The sequence below is a fragment of the Somniosus microcephalus genome, chromosome 5 (genome assembly GCF_052327205.1).
Source record: "Somniosus microcephalus isolate GS21.2 chromosome 5, FLI_Smic_1.0, whole genome shotgun sequence".
Classification (NCBI taxonomy): domain Eukaryota; kingdom Metazoa; phylum Chordata; class Chondrichthyes; order Squaliformes; family Somniosidae; genus Somniosus; species Somniosus microcephalus.
In genome coordinates this window covers 237336045-237356727 of record NC_140991.1, presented here as the reverse complement: position 1 = coordinate 237356727, position 20683 = coordinate 237336045, and the positions used below count along the sequence as shown (strand labels likewise).

The 20683-nt window shown below is 44.0% G+C and overlaps 1 protein-coding gene across 5 annotated transcripts in view; it reads right to left on the bottom strand.

Annotated features, from left to right (window-relative positions):
* Positions 1 to 20683, bottom strand: part of LOC147117613 (triple functional domain protein) — an 862300-nt gene that overhangs the window by 447670 nt on the left and 393947 nt on the right. For all 5 annotated transcript variants that reach the window (XM_085988742.1, XM_085988743.1, XM_085988739.1 and 2 more), the window contains one exon: positions 3108 to 3299. In XM_085988742.1, the coding sequence (XP_085844868.1) occupies positions 3108 to 3299 (192 nt within the window). The remainder of the gene's footprint in view (positions 1 to 3107; positions 3300 to 20683) is intronic.

The window sequence follows — 20683 nt, the reverse complement described above, 5'->3', positions numbered from 1 at the left end:
ACATCACTTCCCTGTGTAACTCCAGGCATCGCAACCATTGCATTGTTATACAAATAACAGCTAGACATGCTTAGTACAACAAACATCGTGACTACAACTGCAGCAATTTTTATCAAACAAAAAAATGCCATTAAGCAGGTAAAGTGCCTGGAATTGTAACTGAAAGATCGCAAGGTCGATTTAATTTCCCCCCACCTCACGGAAACTAGGCAGAGGGGCAGTTAAAATGGAGTGGGGGACTTACTCGCTACTTTCCCGTCCTGGTCTGTCTGACTGCAATTTTAAACCTTGGGTCTCCCCTGCCCTGGGTTTCCACCCCCCACCCCCTCTCCCGACCAGGACTCCTCTCCGGAGCACTTACCTTGCACCGGGGACTGTACACCCGGGTCCCCGGCAGCAGCCTCCTGATCTTAACAACCGGGCAGCCACTTCCTACTGACTTCAGGACCATTTCAGTCAGTAGGTTGGCAAGCTGCACAATAATGAGGCACAGCCTTTGAAATCAGCTGAGCCTTCCTGCAACCACTCCTGGATGGGCTTAACCGCATGCTTTGTCCCGTTCCCACCTGGGAATTAAAATTGAGCCCAATATTTCCTAATGGGAATTGTAACTGCTTGGCAACAGCCTGCAGGTTTCAACAGTGCACTTCATTTCCACCTCATCTAATGCTCAATTTAGTTCTAGAATTTAAGCAAATGATATTTATGCCATGTGGCAAAAGAGTATTTCACCTGATTTTTGGGGAGGGATACAGTTTTGCAGTTGATTCTAATTCATGAGTCATAATCTGAAGGAGTACTGCAATTTTAAAACTGAACTAAACAATGTAAATTTATAATTGCAAAATACTGCGGATGCTGTATTTATTACTGGCAAGACATAATTTCACAATACCCTAGTTCTAAGTGAGGTCACTCTTCTAGTACAAGAAGCACAGCACAGAAGTTATATTCCAACAAACAAGATCTATTTATCATCACACATTAAGTACAGGAAACTGGTACCTCTCCTTTGTGGGTCAGCACAGTCCATAGCCCATTCACAGTGCTTCTGGAGAGATACCAAAATGTACCACATTGAGGATATGGCTTCCCATTTCAACTGACCAATTGCTTGTACAAGTTCTAACATGTGTTCTTTTTCTTAGAGTTTGCGCAACAGGTGTATTTTAATTGAAGATAAAGTTCAATGGGAAAGGTTGACTCATACTGCAATCAAAACAACAGTCCTCAATTCAGAGCCAAATGCATTGGAATAATAGCAAAGTGTTTTATATGAACCAATTATAGTATATGCTTGTCAATGGGAACATTTGTTCAAGGTTGCCTTCCAGACTCAACATTGAGTTCAACAATTTCAGATTATAACTTCTGCTCCCATTTTTTTGGACAGCAACTGTTGGTAATGATTCTGCTATTCCCATTTACACTTCATCGAGACCCATCTTTTGTTTCTTAGCTTGTCCCATTACCATCTCCTCTTGCCTTGCACTATCATCCCTTTTATCATTTAATCTTCTCCTGCCTTCCATCCTATCACAGACTTTCCCTTTTGTTCTTTCCCCACTTTTCCTGCCTCTGTACTTGCTTAACACCTGTTGCATCACCAACTTTTTCCAGTTCTGACGAAAGGTCGTCGACCTGAAACGTTAACTCTGTTTCTCTCTCCACAGATGCTGTCTGACCTGCTGCGTATTTCCAGCATTTTATGTTTTTATGTGTATAACAATTACTTGCCTTTAATGTGGAAAAACATTCCAAGGTGCTTGACAGAAGTGTGATGAAAAAAATAGGAATAGTTTAGACTGAGCTTGGAAATTTATTCCCATGAAATTTGCATAGGTAAAATTTCTATTTGCCTGATATGGATTGTCACTTGACTTGTCATATTTTTTATCACACTTCATGTATCAACATTTCCATTATAAATTCCTATGTCAACATTTATAATAGAAAACATCTGTGTAATCCGGCCACTGGGTTGCCGCAACTTTTTCAAAATGCTTTCAAAAAAAATTTCGGCCACCATTTTTTCCCCCTCAGTAACTGTGATTTGTAATGTTCAAATAAGGAACCAAAATTAAAAAAATACATGTCACAATAATATGATTAAATTTATCTACTGAATTGTCTTTTGTGGCTTTAAATAACTTTATTAAAGTTTTAACTTGAAAGATCAGCCTCTCCCAAAAGCATAGGCATGATACTTTTGCCCAGAGCTATGACTTTGTGAACTAAATTTGGATTGTGCCATTTGAGCATGTTCAATGTACCTAATTTTCCAGGATGCATCAGCACCTTTCAGTCAGACATACTGATGGAATATTTTTTCGTTAGCTTCTAGCAGATCCTGATAGAGAGATAACCAGTAACAAGAAGACAGCAAAGACCGGCGAGAGAGACCATATTCTCTGACTTCCCTTGTGCAGCGCCATGGAAAATTGATTAATATATGTCTTGCTTGCATTTTATCCTTCACACACCAGATGCAAAATAATCAAGAAAATGAAAAAAAGGGGACTTAGCGTTACATCATGACATAGGTAAGTGCCTAATGTAAAAGCTTCAGATGCTGATTCCAATCCTCGGCAGAACTCAAAATGCTTAAACACAGAAGATACTGCCTCCCCACAACATGGCGTAAAGGAAAGTAGCTAGAAAACCATTTAATGTCCCCTAAAAGTCCTAAAATGGGCTCACCTCTGAGAATCCACCCAAAAACTCCAGGACATTGCTCTTAAATTGATGAAGAGACAAGCATTCTCCCAGAAACTTTCACAGTTGCAACATTTAACAGTAATTCACAAAAAGCCCAAGGCCCCACCAGCTCCTCATCTTGCAGTTCCATATTACTGCTCAACACAGACTACAAAATATTGTTTAAAATCTTAGTCAGCAGATTGGATGCCGTTCCCCAACCATAATCAACGCCAGCTAAACAGTGTCACCACTCAATACTGCAGGGTAAGTCTGCAGAGGCAAGTTCCATTATAAATGTGGTCACAGGAATTTCTAATGAAAAAAGTTGACAGTATGTATGTGCAGAGATGAGACTTTGAATATATATTAAATAGATAAACTTAACGAAAAATCAAATGCTGTCTCACCTCTTTGACATGGGTATGAAATGAGACCGACATATCCAGCAAGATCTTCCGCTGCTCCACTCTCCTGACAAAGTCCTGAATCCGATCTTCCAGCTGATGGGCTGCCTGGTAAATCTCTTCAGGGTCACACTCCCCAGTCTGAGCCAGTTGCTCTGCTGCTTCCAGGAGTTTATCTGCATTGGTGTATGTGTTCTAAAGAAGAAAAGAATGTTTCTATATTTTCCGGTGGTATTCAACTGAACTCTGTAATACAATATCAATTAAATAAAATGTTGCTAACTCCCAACAGGAGCTGCTGTGTTTATTCAAAAATGTTAGCTAGTTATATTTAGTAAGTAATTTGGTTGTTTTGGAAACTTGGAGAATACACAAGAAAATTTGGACAGATTTTGCGGAAGTTTTCATCGCAGTTTAATTATGGACTGAAGGCGACATTTCCCGAACATGCTGGCGCTCTACAGATGATATGGTGCAATTTGCACAATTCCTTACATAATGAGCGGCTAATTTTTAATACAACAGAAAATGCCAGAAGCACTCAGCAGGCCAGGCAACATCCGTGGAGAGAGAAACAGAGTTCTGTTGTTATTTCAGATTTCCAGCATCTACAGTATTTGGCTAATTTTGGTTGTGCCACAAAGGAGATGGAATGCGTGAAACCTAGGCAACCGAGATAGGGAGAAAGAATGAGTGTGTGCGTAAAAGACAGAATGAAGTACACATAGCTCATGATGGGCAGACCCAGTAAAGGAGCATCATAGAATGGTTACAGCACAGGAGGCCGCCATTCAGCCTGTCGAGCCCGTGCCAGCTCTCTGCAACAGCACTTCAGCATATAACTCTTTATATTTAGAAAATATTTATATTAGGAACCATCTATATTTGGAAGCAAATTTGGTATTTTTTATGTTGGTGACGAACACTTTTAACATTGATTCTACAACTAAATTCACCAGCAATGTAGGACAGCTTCTTTAAATGTGCGTTATGTACGACGTTCACTATCATAACCAAACAAAGTACATAGTTGCTAGCATCTAACAAACCTCCTGCAGTTTACCCTACTTCCAACTTTTCTAGCTAGGAAATGAAAACCATTTGTAATTGGAGGTGCTTGGTGGTGAGAAACTGCACTAACTTTTGGACTGGTGTTACATGTACAGGATTTTAAATGTGTGCTTGGAGATATGGTGTCTTTTAATAACGATGAAGCTGTTATGCAAATTCATCTGCAGCCTGCATCTTCAGTACTAACAGTGTGGTGGGCAAGGTACTGAACTAGCAACCCAGAAGTTGAGAGTTTAAATCCCAATATTGCAAGTTGTTAAATAGATTTCAACAAATTTGGTCATTTGTGAGCTGGCAAAAAGAAAACATGAAACTTACTGAATTTCTGTAAAACTCCATTTGATTCTCTATTGTCCTTCCCTTCTGGGAAAATAACCAGCCATCCCTACCTGGCCTGACCAACACGTGACACCAGTCTCACACTGCATGGTTGACTGTTAAAGCCCTCTCAAGAGGCCTACCAAGCCACTCAATTATAAAACAATCCATACCATCAACTTCTCGGACCAACTAGGGTAAGGCAATAAATGAGCCCACGTCCCAAGAACAAATTTAAAAAAACTTCTGTCTTCAACCTTTAGTCACTCCATCACAATCTTAGAATACCTTTTCAAAACAAACCAAGTTAAGTTTGTGTATTTAGATGGCCGCTCTATGCTGAGCTAGGAAAACATCAAAGGATTTGGTCTTTTAACAAGTATTAACAGAATAGCCAAAAACAAATATGAGCTGATATGGGAGAGCCAGTATGGATTTGTAAAGGGTAAGTCATGTCGAATGAACCTCGCTGAATATTTTGAAGCGGTAACAAACGTGGTAGATAATGGAGTGTCGATGCATGTTATTTGTATTGATTTCCAGTAGGCATTTGACAAGGTTCCACATAAGAGACTGTTAAGAAACGTATTTGGAACTGGACGCAACCTATTGGCTTGGATAGGGAATTGGTTAGCAGGTAGGACACAGAGAAGGGATAATGGGTATGTATTCAAGTTGGCAGAATGTGACTTGTAGTCTCTCCCAGGGATCTGTACTGGGGCCGCAGCTTTTCACTATATATTTATAAATAACTTGGATAAAGGAATTGAGATATCTGTTTGTTGACAACAACAACTTATATTTATATAGTACCTTTAACGTAATAAAATGTCCCAAGGCGCTTCACAGGAGTGTCATATTAAAAAAAAATTGACACCAAGCCATACAAAATATTAGGGCAGATGACCAAAATCTTTTAAGGAGCATCCTAAAGGAGGAAAGAGAAGTGGAGCCGGAGAGATTTAGGGAGGGAATTCCAGAGCTTAGGACCTAGGCAGCTGAAGGCACTACCGCCAATGGTGGAGCATTTAACATCGTGGATGTTCAAAAGGCCAGAATAGGCAGAGCGCAGAGGTCTAGAGGGATTATAGGGCTGAAGAAGATTACAGAGATAAGGAGGGGCGAGGCGATAAAATCGAGGCTTTGCTTAATTGGGAGCTAATGTAGGTCAGCAAGCACAGGGGAGATGGGTGAGTGGGACTTGGTGCAAGCTAGCACTCGGGCAGAGTTTTGGATGACCTCAAGTTTATGAAGGGCAGAACTAGGGAGGCCGGCCAAGAGTGCGTTGGAATAGTCAAGTCTAAAGGTGATAAAGGCATGGATGAGGGTTTCGGCAGCAGATAAGTTGAGGTAAGGGCGGAGATAGGCGATATTACAAAGGTGGAAATGGGCGGTCTTAGTGTTAGAATGTAATGCATCCAAGTTTGCTGATGATACAAAGCTATGTGGGACAGTAAGTTGTGAGGACAACACAAAGGGCAGGATTTTCATTGGGCCGTGGAGGCGGGATTGGAGGCGCGTGGGGGGTTAAAATCCTGAAATCGGGGGTCCCGAACCCATCCCGCCCCCATGCCAGTTTCAAAGGAGGCAGGTACCCGCCCCGCACTGGGACCCGCCTCCCCGAGGCGGGAACGGGATTAGTGCCAATTAACTGCCTGTTAGTTAACAGGTAGTTCACAGAATCACAGAAACCCCACAGTGCAGATAGAGGCCATTTCGGCCCATCGAGCCTGCACCGACACATATCCCACCCGATCCCCGTAACCCCTACACCAACACATATCCCACCCTATCCCCGTAATTAATCCCCCTAACACTAAGGGTCAATTTTATCATAGCCAATCAACCTAACCCGCACATCTTTGGACTGTGGGAGGAAACCGGAGCACCCAGAGGAAACCCATGCAAACACGGGGAGAATGTGCAAACTCCACACAGACAGTCACCCGAGGTCGGATTCGAACCCGGGTCCCTGGCGCTGTGAGGCAACAGTGCTAACCACTATGCCACCGTGCTGCCCACTAGGCAGTTTTTAGCCTAATCACTATTTTTAATATTGAAGTGTGGGATTCCCGACCACGCCAAGTTAGAGGAGGCGGACCGTCAGGATGAAGGGGTCGAGAGTCCCTCATCTCACCGGCACAGAAAGCAGAATGGCTGCGAGCTGTCAAAAATTGCAGCATTCAGCTTTCTGTTCCGGGGAGATCTCTAAATCATCCTGAGAGGAAGGAATTAACGTAAGAGTGCAGATTGTCAGTGTTTGACAGCTTCAAACAGCTGATATTTCATCTGTCAATAGGTCTTGACAGATGAAATATCAATCTGTGACGTCACCAGTTGTCGGGTGGCCCGTAATTGGCCTGCTGAGCCCGGTCAATCAAGTCAAAATCGCGTGGGTTGGCTAGAACTTGACATAGGCGGGACTACAACCCCGAAAGTTGTAGTCCCGCTTCCTACCCGACTCCTCAATGAATATCCAGCCCAAAGAGTCTGCAAAGGGATATAGATAGGCTAAGTGAGTGGGCAGTAAGGTAGCAGATGGAGTATAATGTAGGAAAATGTGAGGTTATTCACTTTGGTAGGAAGAATAGAAAAACAGAATATTTTTTAAATGGTGAGAAACTTTCAAATGTTGGTGTTCAGAGAGATTTGGGTGACCTTGCACAAGAAACACAGAAAGCTAGCAGGCAGGTACAGCAAGCAATAAGGAAGGCAAATGGCACGCTGGCCTTTGTTGCAAGGGGGTTGGAGTATAAGAGAAAGGAAGTCTTGCTACAATTGTACAGGGCCTTGGTGAGACCACACCTGGAGTACTGTGCACGGTTTTGGTCGTCTTATCTAAGGAAGGATATACTTGCCTTGGAGGCGGTGCAACGAAGGTTCACTAGATTGATTCCTGGGATGAGCGGGCTGTCCTATGATGAGAGATTATGTAGAATGGGCCTATACTCTCTAGAGTTTAGAAGAATGAGAGGTGATCTCATTGAAACATACAAGATTCTGAAGGGGATTGACAGGGTAGATGCTGAGAAGTTGTTTCCCCCGGCTGGAGAGTCTAGAACTAGAGGGCATAGTCTCAGGATAAGGGGTAGGCCATTTAAGACTGAGATGAGGAGGAATTTCTTCACTCAAAGAGTTATAAATCTTTGGGATTCTCTGCCCCAGAGGGCTGTGAATGCTGAATCTTTGAGTATATTCAAGGCTGAGATAGATAGATTTTTGGACTCTAGGGGAATCAAAGGATATGGAGATCGGGGGGGAAGTGGAGTTGTGGTCGATGATCAGCCATGATCTTATTGAATGGCGGGGCAGGCTCGAGGGGACGTATGGCCTACTCCTGCTCTTATTTCTTCGAACGGATATGTGGCCGGAAGCGAACAGACTTGATCAGCCTCAGACAATGGCCGGGGAGTGAGGTCGAATCAGTGGAAAGGGAACAGAGTTTGTGGCATGAACCAAAGACAATGGCTGGAATTTTTCGGGGTGGTAGCGGGTGCGATCGGTGGCGGGTCGGGTGGGAAAGTTGTTATTTCTGACAGCGGTTCAGAAGCACGCTGTCATCCCGCCTCCACGCGCCTGTCATCGCGGAGCCAACTCAACCAGCAGCAGCGGGCGAGCCAACTGAGATGATTAACAGCTAGTTATCAGACCCTTAACAGGCTTTTTCTTTTAAACTTACTTTTTAAATTTAACTGCATGCCCACGGGAACCACACTGCTCGGGAAGCACATCTATCAACCTGAAGCGGGAGTTCTGTGGCCATTGCACCAGCTGATTACTTGACAGCATCAAATGTACAGTAAAAGCTCCCACCTGACAGATGATCACTTTCCTCAGGCAGGAGCTGTTGCTCAGTCCATTTCCAGCAGAGATTCTACAGACTGCAAGTCTTTCCAGCAAAGTCTCCATCCAGTCTCACCTCATGGAAGAACTCTCTCACCATTGACAAAATGCTGCCGTCATCTGTACTTCACCTGCCATCTATTCCATCAACATGGATGCCATTTGTACTCTCTCACCTTGGTCCTCAGATTCAGAGCACGATGAGCCCAACACCAGCAGCACCAGGCACACCAACACCACCAATCTTCTCCGCAATCACCTGATGCTGCACAGGACACAGGGCATCAGCACCCAAGCACATTGCTGCCCGGGAGGCCAGGGATGGCCTCACCATAGCCAGATTTAGTTAACTTTACGCCGTACACCCATATGGCTGCCACATTATATGCCAGGTTGGCACCACCCCACACCAACACCATAAAGCATCCCTACAATGACCAAGCCATCCCTTTCACACTCATCTCCATTGCGGAGGGTACCATTAAGTCTCACCAATCACTGCAACTCACTAAGCCACTTCCAAAGGTGCACACAAATCTGTCCAAGAACACAAAGTGTTGAAAAAAAGATTTTTATGTTTGACACCAAATGAATAGAAACTTTACATAAACATTGGATAAAACACCCAAGTGGCTACCTTTGTGTGTTGTTAGTTGGTATGATTGCACGAGGATTAGGATGAGTATGAGGGGTGGCTAATGAGATTGGGATGTGATAATGTAGATAGAGAGAGGGGGATGGGTAGAGGTGCAAGGTATGTTGGTGAGTAAGGATGTGCAGGAGTAGGGTAGGGAAGGCAGAATGATGGGGATGTGATGAGAGGCACAGCAGGACGAAGCTGACTGTGGCTTTGTACAGTGCTGCTCAGAAAGGGGGGAAAAAGAGTGAGAGAGCAATAGTAGTAGGGGATTCTATCGTAAGGGGAACAGATAGGCGTTTCTGTGGCCGCAAACGTGACTCCAGGATGGTTTGTTGCCTCCCTGGGGCCAGGGTCTGGGATGTCACTGAGCGGCTACAGGGCATTCTTAAGGGGGAGGGTGAGCAGGCAGAGGTCGTGGTCCACATTGGGACCAACGACATAGAAAGGAAGGGGGATGAGGTCCTGCATCAAGAATTTAGGGAGCTAGGTAACAGATTAAAGAGCAGGACCTCGAAGGTTGTAATCTCTGGATTACTCCCAGTGCCACGTGCTAGTAAGTATAGGAATGGGAGGATAGAGCAGATGAATGCGTGGCTAAAGAGTTGGTGTAGGGGGGAGGGTTTTACTTTCCTGGACCACTGGGCCTGCTTCTGGGAAAGGTGGGACTTGTACAAGTCGGACGGGTTGCACCTGAACCAGAGCGGGACAAATATCCTTGCGGGGAGGTTTGCTAGCACTGTTGGGGGGGGTTTAAACTAACTTGGCAGGGGGATGGGATACAGAGGGGAGCTGAAATAGGGGGTGATGTGCTGCCAATTATAGAGAAAAAAACAAGTCAGCTTGGTAGACAGGGCAAATATATAAGGGCAAGGCTGGATGGCATCTATTTTAATGCAAGGAGTCTTGCAAATAAGGTGGATGAACTGAAGGTGTTGATAAGCACATGGGAGTATGATATTGTTGCTATCACGGAGACATGGTTGAGGGAGGGGCAAGACTGGCAGCTCAATATTCCGGGGTACAGAATCTTCAGGCGAGACAGAGGGGGAGGTATAAGGAGGGGGTGTCGCAATATTAATTAAGGAGTCAATTACTGCAGTAAGGAGGGATGATATATTAGCAGGTTCCTCTAATGAGGCCATATGGGTGGAGCTTAAAAACAAAAAGGGGGCAAGCACTTTGCTGGGAGTGTACTATAGGCCTCCAAACAGTCAGGGGGAGATAGAGGAACAGATATGTAGGCAAATCTCAGAGAAATGTGCAAATAATAGGGTAATAATAATGGGGGATTTCAACTTCCCCAATATTAACTGGGATAGTCAGAGTGTGAAAGGCTCAGAGGGTGTAGAATTCTTAAAGTGCATCCAGGGGAGCTTTTTGAGCCAGCATGTAGAAAGTCCTACAAGAGAGGGGGCGGTACTGGACCTAATTCTAGGGAATGTGGCCGGCCAAGTGGAAAAAGTGCTAGTAGGTGAGCACTTTGGTGATAGTGACCATAATATGGTAAGATTTAAGGTGGTCATGGAAAAGGACAGGGATGGGCTGGAAATAAAGGTTCTAAATTGGGGGAAGGCCGATTTTAATCGGATAAGGCAGGATCTGGCCAAAATGGACTGGGATCAGCTACTTGTGGGAAAATCCGCATCGGAGCAATGGGAGGCTTTCAGAAGGGAGATTGAGATCATACAATGGCAACATGTTCCTGTAAAGGTCAAGAGTGGTTCCAAAAACCACAGGGAACCTTGGATGTCAGGGGATATACGAGAATGGATTAGGAAAAAAAGGAGGGCTTTTGGTCGATACAAAAGGCTAAAGACGGAGGAAGCCCTAGAGGAGTACAAAAAGTGCAGGAGGATACTTAAAAAAGAAATTAGGAGATCAAGGAGGGGCCATGAAATAACACTGGCGAGCAAAATAAAGGAAAATCCTAAGATGTTTTATAAGTATATTAAGGGTAAGAGGATAACTAGGGAAAAAATAGGGCCCATTAGGGACAAAAGTGGCAATCTGTGTGTGGAGCCGGAAGATGTAGGAGGGGTTCTAAATGAATTTTTTGCATCTGTTTTCACTATGGAGAAGGACGATGTAGACATAGAAATAGGGCGGGGGGACTGTGATATGCTCGAACATATTAACATCGAGAGGGAGGAGGTATTGGCGGTTTTAGCTGGCATAAAAATGGATAAATCCCCAGGCCCGGATGAAATGTATCCCAGGCTGCTGTGTGAGGCAAAGGAAGAGATTGCGGGGGCTCTAACACATATATTCAGGACCTCTCTGGCCACAGGGGATGTGCCAGAGGACTGGAGAACCGCTAATGTAGTGCCATTATTCAAGAAGGGAAGTAGGGAAAAACCGGGGAACTACAGGCCAGTGAGCCTAACATCAGTGGTAGGAAAATTATTGGAAAAAATTCTGAGGGACAAAATTTGTCTCCACTTGGAGAGGCAAGGATTAATCAGGGATAGTCAACATGGCTTTGTCAAGGGAAGATCATGTCTGACTAATTTGATTGAATTTTTTGAGGGGGTGACTAGGTGTGTGGATGAGGGTAACGCAGTGGATGTGGTATACATGGATTTCAGTAAGGCCTTCGATAAAGTCCCGCACAGGAGACTGGTCAAGAAGGTAAGAGCCCATGGAATCCAGGGTGCCTTGGCACATTGGATACAAAACTGGCTTAGTGGCAGAAGGCAGAGGGTGATGGTCGAAGGTTGTTTTTGTGACTGGAAGCCTGTGGCCAGTGGGGTACCACAGGGATCGGTGCTGGGTCCCTTGCTGTTTGTGGTCTACATTAATGACTTGGATATGAATGTAAAAGGTATGATCAGTAAGTTCGCGGATGATACAAAAATTGGTAGGGTGGTAAATAGCGAGGAGGGTAGCCTCAGTCTGCAGGACGATATAGATGGGTTGGTCAGATGGGCGGAACAGTGGCAAATGGAATTTAACCCGGAAAAGTGCGAGATGATGCACTTTGGGGGGACTAACAAGGCAAGGGAATACACAATGAATGGAAAGACCCTAGGCAAGACGGAGGGTCAGAGGGATCTGGGTGTGCAAGTACACAGATCCCTGAAGGCGGCGGAACAGGTGGATAAGGTGGTAAAAAAGGCATATGGGATACTTGCCTTCATTAGCCGAGGCATTGAATATAAGAGCAAGGAGGTTATGATGGAGCTGTATAAAACACTGGTTAGGCCACAGCTGGAATACTGTGTGCAGTTCTGGTCGCCACACTACAGGAAGGATGTGATCGCGTTGGAGAGGGTGCAGAGGAGGTTCACCAGGATGTTACCAGGGCTGGTGCGCTTCAGCTATGAAGAGAGACTGGGCAGATTGGGTTTGTTTTCCTTGGAGCAGAGGAGGCTGAGGGGGGACATGATTGAGGTGTACAAAATTATGAGGGGCATAGATAGGATGGATGCTGAGGAGCTTTTTCCCTTAGTAGAGGGGTCAATAACTAGGGGGCATAGATTCAAGGTAAAGGGCGGGAGGTTTAGAGGGGATTTGAGAAAGAACTTTTTCACCCAGAGGGTGGTTGGAGTCTGGAACTCACTGCCTGAAAGGGTTGTGGAGGCAGAAACCCTCACAACATTTAAGAAGCATTTGGATGAGCACTTGAAATGCCATAGCATACAAGGCTACGGACCAAATGCTGGAATATGGGATTAGATTAGACAGGGCTTGATGGCCGGCGCGGACACGATGGGCCGAAGGGCCTCTATCCGTGCTGTATTACTCTATGACTCTATGATAATGTTTCCTGCTCTAATGAGATCGTTGACACATTTGCGGCACTGCACCCAGGTCTTCCTGAACACATCCCTGCTGGGGACCTCCTATTCAATCTGCAACCAGGCTGTTTTGATCTCCCTGCGTGCTCTGACTCCCTCCATAAGCATCTGGAGGGAGTCATAGGAGAACCTGGATGCAGCCCTCTGCCTCTGCACAGTCATTGTCAGTGTTTACAGCACTCCAATGCTGTAGTGCACTGACAACACTAGGTTAGAATAAACGTCAAATCTAATGTGGCCATGGTCACTTTAAAGAACCCGGCTGAAAATGGGTCACGAATGACTTTACCAGACCCGCTCCATTTAATTAGGCTGGGTAACGCACTGGGTGGGCTTAATAGACCCTATTAAGTTAAGTTAATTTTCAGCAGCGGGATGGAGCCAGCAGAGTGTTCGCGACCCGCCAGCGCCACCGCCCGCACCGGACCCACCGAGGTAGGCAAAATTCCGGCCAATGGCTTCGGTTTTAAGAACATAAGAAACAGGAGCAGGAGTAGGCCAATCGGCCCCTCGAGCCTGCTCCACCATTCAATAAGATCATGGCTGATCCAATCTTGGCCTCAACACCACTTTCCCCATACCCGTCGACACTCTTATAGTTCAAATGTCTATCAATCTCCACCTTGAATATATTCAATGACTCCGCCTCCACAGCTCTCTGGGGTACAGAATTCCAAAGATTCACGACCCCGTGAGAGAAGAAACTCCTCCTCATCTCCCTCTTAAGTGGGCGACCCCTTATTCTGAAACTATGTCCCCTCCACTAGGGGAAACACCAGCGCCCTGTAAAGTTGCATCAAAAACTTCCCTACTTTTATACTCCATACCCTTTGCAATAAAGGCCAACATTCCACTGGCCTTCCGAATTACTTGATGTACCTGCAAGCTAACCTTTTGTGTTTCATGTACTAGGACCCCCAGATCCCTTTGTACTGCAGCATTTTGGAGTCTCACTCCATTTAAATAATAATTTGCTTTTTCATTCTTCCTTCCAAAGTGGATAACCTCACATCTTCCCGATATTTAATTGGAGAAAATTTCTACTCACACAGAGCTGGATGTCAGACCAGGAGTCTGATAGTATATCCAGACTGATACCTGGGATGGCAGGAATGACGTATGAGGAGAGATTGGGTCGATTGGGCTGATATTCGCTGGAGTTTAGAAGAATGAGAGGGGATCTCACTGAAACTTATAAAATTCTAACAGGATTAGACAGACTAGATGCAGGATGTTCCCGATGGCGGAGGAGTCCAGAACCAGAGGTCACAGTCTAAGGGTAAGGGGTAAGCCATTTAGGACTGAGATGAGGAGGAATTTCTTCACCCAGAGAGCGGTGAACCTGTGGAATTCTCTACCACAGTTGAGGCCAATTCATTAAATATATTCAAGAAGGAGTTCGATATATTTCTTAAGGCTAAGGGGATCAAGGGATATGGGGAGAAAGCAGGGACAGGGTACTGAATTTGGATGATCAGCCATGATCTCATTAAATGGCGGAGCAGGCTCGAGGGGCCGAATGGCCTACTCCTGCTCGTATCTTCTATGTTTCTATAGAGAGGGCTGAGTGTTCGAGAGAGGTGGAAGAGAGGTAGAGCTGAGTATCATCAGCGTACATGTAAAAACTCATGTTATGTTGCCGGATGATGTCACCGAGGGGCTGCATGTAGATGAGAAATAGGAGGGGGCCAAGGATAGATCCTGAGGTGGCAGTGCGGGATTGGGAAGAGAAACCATTGCAGGTGATTCAATGGTTACGGTTGGAAAGATAGGAATGAAACCAGGCGAGTGCGGTCCCATCCAGCTCGACGACGGTGGAGAGGCGTTGGAGTAGAATTTTGTGGTCAGCCATGTAAAAGGCTGCAGAAAGGTCCAGAAGGACAAAAGGGGATAGATTACCTTTGTCGCAGTCAATTAGGGTGTCAATTGTGACCTTGGTAAGAACAGTTTCGGTACTGTGGCAGGGGCACTGAGTTACGACATTAAGTTAGGTGTCACAGTAAATCGTGTAGATGGGAGCAGAACATTGCAAAGGGACATTAAGCAAGTGGGGGAAACTGTGGCAGATGGAGTTCAATGTGGGAAAGTGTGAGGTCATCCACTTTCGACCTAAGAAAGATAGATCAGAGTGTTTTCTAAAAAGCGAGGTGCTAGGAACTGTGGATGCGCAGAGAAATTTAGAGGCCTAAGTACAGAAATCACAAAGCTAATGGACAGGTAAAAAATACAATTAAAAAGACTAATGGCATATTGGCCTTTATCTCAAGAGGGCTGGAGTACAAAGGGGAGGAAGTTATGTTACAGCTGTACAGGGCTCTGGTTAGACCCCATCTGGAGTACTGCATTCAGTTCATAGAATCGTAGAAAGTTACAGCACAGAAGGAGGCCATTTCGGCCCATCGTGTCCGCGCCGGCCAACAAAGAGCTATCCAGCCTAATCCCACTTCCCAGCTCTTGGTCCGTAGCCCTGCAGGTTACAGCATCCGAAGTGCACATCCAAGTACTTTTAAAATGTGGTTAGGGTTCCTGCCGCTACCACCTTTTCAGGCAGTGAGTTCCAGACCCCTACAACCCTCAGGGTGAAGAAAGTTCCACTCAAATCCCCTCTAAACCTTCCACTGGTTTTTGACCCCTCTGCTAAGGGAAATAGGTCCTTTCTATCCACTTTATCTATGCCCCTCAGAAGTTTATACACCTCAATAAGGTCTCCCCTCAGCCTCCTCTGTTCCAAGGAAAACAAACCCAGTCTATCCAGTCTTTCCTCATAGCTAAGATTCTCTACTCCCGGCAACATCCTTGTAAATCTCCTCTGTACCCTCTCTAGTGCAATCACATCTTTCCTGTAATGTGGTGACCAGAACTGCACGCAATACTCCAGCTGAGGCCTAATTAGTGTTTTATACAGTTGAAGCATAACCCTCCGCTCTTGTATTCTATGCCACGGCTAATAAAGGCAAGCATTCCGTATACCTTCTTAACCATCTTATCTACCTGGCCTGCTACCTTCAGGGATCTGAGGACATGCACTCCAAGGTCCCTTTGTTCCTCTACACTACTCAGTCTCCTACCATTTAATGTGTATTCCCTTTCCTTGTCAGCCCTCCCAAATGCATTACCTCACACTTCTCCGGATTGAATTCCATTTGCCACTGTTCTGCCCACCTGACCAATTTATTGATATCTTCCTGCAGTCTACAGCTTCCTTCTTCAGTGTCAACCACACAGCGACTTTAGTATCATCTGCAAACTTCTTAATCATACCCCCTATGTTCAAGTCTAGATCATTGATATATACCACAAAAAGCAAGGGACCTAGTACTGAGTCCTGTGGAACCCCACTGGAAACAGCCTTCCAGTCACAAAAACACCCATCAACCATTACCCCTGCTTCCGGTCTCCGAGCCAGTTTTAAATCCAACTTGACACTTTGCCCTGGATCCCATGGGCTTTTAACTTCGTGACCAGTCTGCCATGTGGAACCTTATCAAAAGCCTTGCTAAAGTCCATATACACTACATCAAACGCACTACCCTCATCTACCCTCCTTGTTACCTCCTCAAAAAATTCAATCAAGTTTGTCAGACACGACCTTCCCTTAACAAATCCGTGCTGACTATCCTTGATTAATCCGTGTCTTTCTAAATGAAGATTTATCCTGTCCTTCAGAATTCTTTCCAATTAATTTTCCCACCACCGAGAACTGGCCTGTAATTACTCGGTCTACCCTTTTCTCCCTTTTTAAACAAGGGTACCACATTAGCAGTCCTCCAGTCCTCCGGCACCACACCTGAAGCCAGAGAGGATTGAAAAATGATGGTCAGGGCCTCTGCTATTTCCTCTTTTGCTTCGCTTAACAGCCTGGGATACATTTCATCCGGGCCTGGGGATTTATCCACTTTTAAAGCTGCTAAACCCCTTAATACTTCCTCTCTCACTATGTTTATTTCATTGAGGGCAAAGTGCCGCAGGAAGGATATATTGGCCTGTGGGTGCAGCGCAGAATCACCAGAACAATACCAGGGCTAAAAAGGTTAAATTATGAGGACAGGTTGTACAGACTAGGCATGTAGTCCCTTGAATATAGACAAATTATGGGGATTTTGGATACTAAGGGAATCAAATATGGGGATAGTGCGGGAAGGTGGAGTTGAGGTAGAAGATCAGCCATGATCTTACTGAATGGCAGAGCAGGCACGAAGGGCCTACTCCTGCTCCTATTTCTTATGTTCTTATGGTCTAATTGAGATGTTCAAGATGATCAAAGGAGTCGACAGAGTAGATAGAGAGAAACTATTTCCTCTGGTGGGGGAGTCCAGAATAAGGGGGGAACCTTATAATTAGAGCTTGGTGATGTCAAAAAGCACTTGTTCATACACAGAGTAATGGAACTCTCTCCCTCAAAAAGCTGTCGAGGCTACATGAATCGAAAATATCAAAACTGAGATTGCTAGACTTTTGTTAGGCAAAGTTTAAGGGTTATGGAACCATGGCGCGTAGATGGAGTTAAAATACAGATCAGCCATGATCTAATTCAATGGCGAAACAAGCTCGAGGAACTGAATGGCTTACTCCTATTCCTATGTTCCTAACTGAAGCATGGGAATAAATCATTAATGCAAAAAGCAGAGATGATTTTTAATTAAAAAACCTGTAAATGGCACAAACCATAACTATCTATCATATATAAACTATATTAAAATTCCCTAACACAACTTATCTGGTACTCTGCAGTTTCAAATAGATTTTCCTTTGGCTCAGACCGTATTAAGGACTAAATTAATCTGAAGCAGGACAGCACAGATATTGATTTCAGTCCCAGTGTTTTCATTTATTAAAATCTCCTCACATCACACTCTTGAGATTAACCTTCCATATATTTTAAAGAATGTTTGTGAGATGCCAATGAGTTTAAATTCTCACTTTTACGTTTTTGTGCTTAGTTTCAAAGGCCATTTGGATAGCTTCTTGTTTGATCATTTTAACTGTCTGATCACTAAACCCGAGGCTGTCAGATACTGTTCTGCTTAAAAGTCATCTGATCTTACAAAGGTATTTCAATATCTGTGTATGTATATATGAGTGTGTTGTTGAATGCAACACCAACTGGTTATACACACGCTCCACTTGTTGTGTATGTTCCTTTAAGAGGAAGAACTGATTCTATACTGCAGTGACCACCCCTGTATATAAAGCCATAGCAGGCTTCTGTATTTCAGTCTTAAGTTACCCTCTGTTCAGGGACTGGAGTGCATCATCAACCCGGATACCCAAATTTTAATATGATTTGTTAAGTTTTAGTTGAACTTTTGTTTTGTCAATTTGGTTTTTTTTTGGTACGAACAAAAAGAGTACCCTCTGTTCAAGTAAATACCTGTTATTATTGTTCTCCTGCAGTCCGTGTATTATTTATACTCGGACACTACACCACTCACTGGCACTTTTGACGTCCTCTTCTTTAAAACTGTAGCTTGTGCCAATGACCTTATCATGTGTTGTTGGATACAGAGTAATCAGCTGGTAATATGTTCAATAATGCACTCCGCTCACTGGCACTTTAAACATTTTGAGCTAGAAATTCGTCTCGGGCAATGGCGCAAAACGGGCGGTATCAGATCGGCTGCCCGTTACACTGCATATTCGGCACACACACTCCGATCACCAGCTCGCAAATCATTTTTGCTCCATTGTCAGATAGGTGGATTGGAGATTTGGGGCTCAGGTAGATGTGCAAAGAGAAGCCGGTGAGCAATTCTACGTTTGAGTTATACGATATTAGTCTTTGCTTTGCAAACACAACAGATTAGCAGTAATGTAAAGAACAGATAGTTTATGTTTCGAGTGTGTATACCCTTCGAGGAAATGCACCCAAAACACAGAATGCTCTTTTTACAGATGCGACTAATCTGTTGTGCATTTCCAGCTTTTGTCATTTTTCTTTGATTTCCAGCATTACAGCAGTTGGCTTTTTACTTAGTAGCAATGTACCTCAAATCAGAGTCTATTGGTTTAGCACAGGAAAAAACTTCACAGCTTGTTCATAGAATGAGCTGCAAATCTCTTTCTCATGCTGAAACGAACTAATCTGATTAACACGGCAATACCCAGAGCTTTGTCAAAGACAGTCAGACCATTGCTAGATTATTAAAACTAAAAAAACCAAAATATTACTGCATAACATGACTCAGATATAATGGGGCAGTAGCAATAACAAAATGTGTAATTTGGACAAAACATAGTCATCTCAATGAATTTATGATGGAATGAAATAACAACAGAAAATGCTGGAAAAACTCAGCAGGCCAGGCAACGTCCGTGGAGAGAAAATAGAGTCAACCTTTCGGGTCAAAACCCCTTTGTCAAGACTATTTTGCTATCGTTATGGTGGAATGAAGTCAGTTGACAGAAATGCAAATAAAGATAAGAAAAAAAACTGCAAATGCCAGAAATCAAAGAGAAAATGTTGGAATTACACGTTAGCATCTGAAAAGAGAAAAGATAGGTTAACATTTCTGGAGTATGTTATGTTCATTAATAACTAGACATTCTTATTATGAACACAGCTAGCTTTTGCTAGACACTTTTATTGAGCACATGTGGACTTGTACAGCATCTTGTAGCGGCTTCCATCTTGACTGCTGCCTTGTGGGTAGCCTAGCCTCATGGGTAATGTAGTCTTAATATAATATATAGCTGGGTAGTGTAGTCTTATACATACAGCTATATACAGCTCTCCGGCTCCACCTAGTGTCCACTATAGAATGACATGCTATTGATCACTACATCCCCCTTTCTTTGAGGTTTAACAAAATCAATATCAATCAACTTTCAAGAAAACAATAAAAATAATATCAGTAACACTTTTGTTAGTGCTCTATAAACATAAACATTTTCAAAACAGTCAACACATTTTCAAAGCTTTACATTGTACTCAAAGATTAAGTCTATCAGGCTCTTTTACTTCACGTGTGGATCTTCTCAACACGGGTAAGTCTGATGTGTCTTCATGAGATTGTTCTGGCGGTGAATGACAAGATGCAGTTGCGGCATTGTCATCAATCTGCTCTTGTATAGATCGAGGTCTCCTTGCGATCTTTGCTTGGAGAGGGTTTCAGTGCTTCCTTCACTCTTCATGCCATAACTCTCAATGTACTCAATGCACTCTCGAAAAACTGCTGGCAGCTGGATCCCATCATACAGCATAGTCCTCTCAGCAGCCTCGGCTAATGGAACACCAAAGATTGGCCTGAGGGAAGAAGGAGTATCCACCGAACTGCTTCCTGCTCTGGTGCAGGCTTCTTCTTTTTCTTTTTCTCTTTCCACTGCTTAACATCTGCTGCGGTTATATCTTTGGACTTTTTCTCCTTGTGTTTTTCCTCTTTGTGCTTTTCTTCCTTTGGCTTCTCTTTGACCTTAAAGTCTTTTTCTTTCTTCTTGGAGAAACTAGGCTTTTTGAAGACATGGATACCCTTTGGCCTTTTCATCCTTGATGGGCTCTCTGCTTCAGCACCTGAGTCATCTGGTCTGCTTATGGCACAGTTTATACGGTAGACTCTCTTGACTAGGTCTTCACAAGCTTTGTCACCGAGTATCGAATCAAGTCTTTCAGCCACAACAGAAAACATGAGATGATGCACTTTGTCTTTGACTGTCACTTTAAGTCTGCATACACCTAAGCTATCTATTTTTCTGTCCATTATAGTTCTTCAGTAGTACTGACTTTTTCTGTATTTTGGGCTTTTCTTTCATATCGTTAATGTCACTCATACTGATTAAGTTTGCTTTTGCCCCAGTGTCCAGTTTCAATGTAACTAATGCTCCATTTATCTGCAGTGGGATCATCCATTTGTCCTCTTTTACTGCATTAACTTTATGTTCAGCATTGTCTATTTCTGAGGGCTGCACATTTTCTG